Below are 1,912 nucleotides of genomic sequence, written 5' to 3' on the forward strand. Positions count from 1 at the left end.
GTGATGTTTCATCAGGACAATGCATGACCCCACACTGCAAAGATCACATTACAGAAGATCAAAAAGCTTGGTTGGGAAAAAATTCCTCATCCACCTTATTCTCCCGACCTTGCTCCTTCAGACTACAATTTGTTTCGTAGTTTACAGAATCATTTGGGGGACATAACTTTCGCAAGCCAGGAGGGGTGGAAACTGACATTTCAAAGTTCTTCGCTTTGAAACCAAAAGAATTTTACATTGATGGGATTAAAAAGTTTGTAAATAGATGGAAGGAAGTCATAGATAATTAGGGAAAGTACATTGATGATTAAATTTCAATTAAATATAACATTTGATCACTTGCTTTCTTTATTCAAAATTCAGACAGAACTTATGGGATGACCTGATATATGTGTGTAATATTTCTAATCATGACTATTTGTCTGTATATGTTTGTGCATGTGTGGTGGGTGTACGATTCCATTTTATTTTATTATTGTTCATATTATTATTTCCTTATGTCCTATCATTGTAGAGACCAACAAACGCAGACCAAGTTAGATGGTTGCAGCAGTGTACCCCGGCCACAGGTATTCCTGGCTGGCTTGCGTGGCTCTGGAATGAAAAAACCAACTGTTCTTACCAAAGTGGATCTTACATTGGATGTCAAACTGATATAATAATAAAATATTGTTATCACTAATATTTTCTTACAATTTTATTGTTGTCACATGCTTTCTCTGTTTTACTGAGTGCAGCTCTGACCACCTTGGCTATGTACAGTGTTTCATTTTAGTTGTTATTTTCCCTTGTATTGAAAGTAGTCTATGTAATACATGCAAAGGGCTTCCTAGAACCTTTTCCTGTGTTGTGTTTATTTTAAACCCCGAGGTTCTGGTTACGTATTTTGTTGTATGTTTTCAGCTTATTCCTAAGATCCCTATTATAATAGGAATTGTTTCTGTTTTATTTCCCCATGCTCTAGTCATATCCCTTTCTAGATCTTTATATTTGGATAATTTTCCTATTTCATTTAGATAAACATTATTGTCTGTTGGGACTACTAATATTTTGATTAAGATTCAATTCTTTTCTTGATGTTCCCTGGCAACTATTGGGTCTTACTTTATCCAAATAAAGTCGAAGTCACATATATAATTCAGAACAATTAATTATTCCACTGATAGCTTGAATAATCTCAAACATCATGTGAAACATGTAATCACTACACCATTTCGATAACACCTTCAACGGTTTATTTTTTTAATAGCTTAAATGACCTTTTAGCAACAGAACAATTGCTTCTATTATCACACACACATACATACACACACACACACACACACACAATTCTGTACACACACACATACACGCAGACACACACATACACGCAGATACACACATGCACACAAAAGAAAACATAAAAAATACACCCCCACACATGCGCAAACACACACACACACGAACACACACACCTATACACAGTTGGAGACCACACACATACACATAGGTGGAGACACTCAAAAGAGTATATCTAACCCAAAAGAAAAATCCTAATTCTTTCTTCAACAAGACATTCATCACAACATACACATCCAACAACACAGCTGGTCACATTCCAAACATATTGAAAGGACATTCAACACAATGCATACACACACACTCACACACAGGTGGACATAAAACCCATTTAGTAAATACATCTTAGCCACTCCCTTGGCAGGAACACAAAAAATTTCTTTTATACAATAGATAACTACACCCCTTCTATTACTCTCTGACACTTTGAACTCTATACCAAACTATATTTAAAGAAGATTTCAACAAAAAAATCTCCAGACATGTTCTTGACGTCTAGACAGAAGATAAACTGTTTTTACTTCAAATTTTTATAAATTTTTATTAAATTCCTTCTTAAATTGAAATGTCTTAG

General features: G+C 34.6%; 1 protein-coding gene across 4 annotated transcripts in view; it reads left to right on the forward strand.

The window, feature by feature from the left end:
• LOC106881530 (cilia- and flagella-associated protein 206) overlaps window positions 1–695 on the forward strand; it is a 100,733-nt gene extending 100,038 nt beyond the window's left edge. For all 4 annotated transcript variants that reach the window (XM_014931950.2, XM_052965702.1, XM_052965703.1 and 1 more), the window contains one exon: window positions 515–695. In XM_014931950.2, the coding sequence (XP_014787436.1) occupies window positions 515–659 (145 nt within the window). In that variant the 3' untranslated portion in view covers window positions 660–695. The remainder of the gene's footprint in view (window positions 1–514) is intronic.
• Window positions 696–1,912: the final 1,217 nt, after the last annotated feature.

This window comes from Octopus bimaculoides, chromosome 2, assembly GCF_001194135.2.
Source record: "Octopus bimaculoides isolate UCB-OBI-ISO-001 chromosome 2, ASM119413v2, whole genome shotgun sequence".
Classification (NCBI taxonomy): Eukaryota; Metazoa; Mollusca; class Cephalopoda; order Octopoda; family Octopodidae; genus Octopus; species Octopus bimaculoides.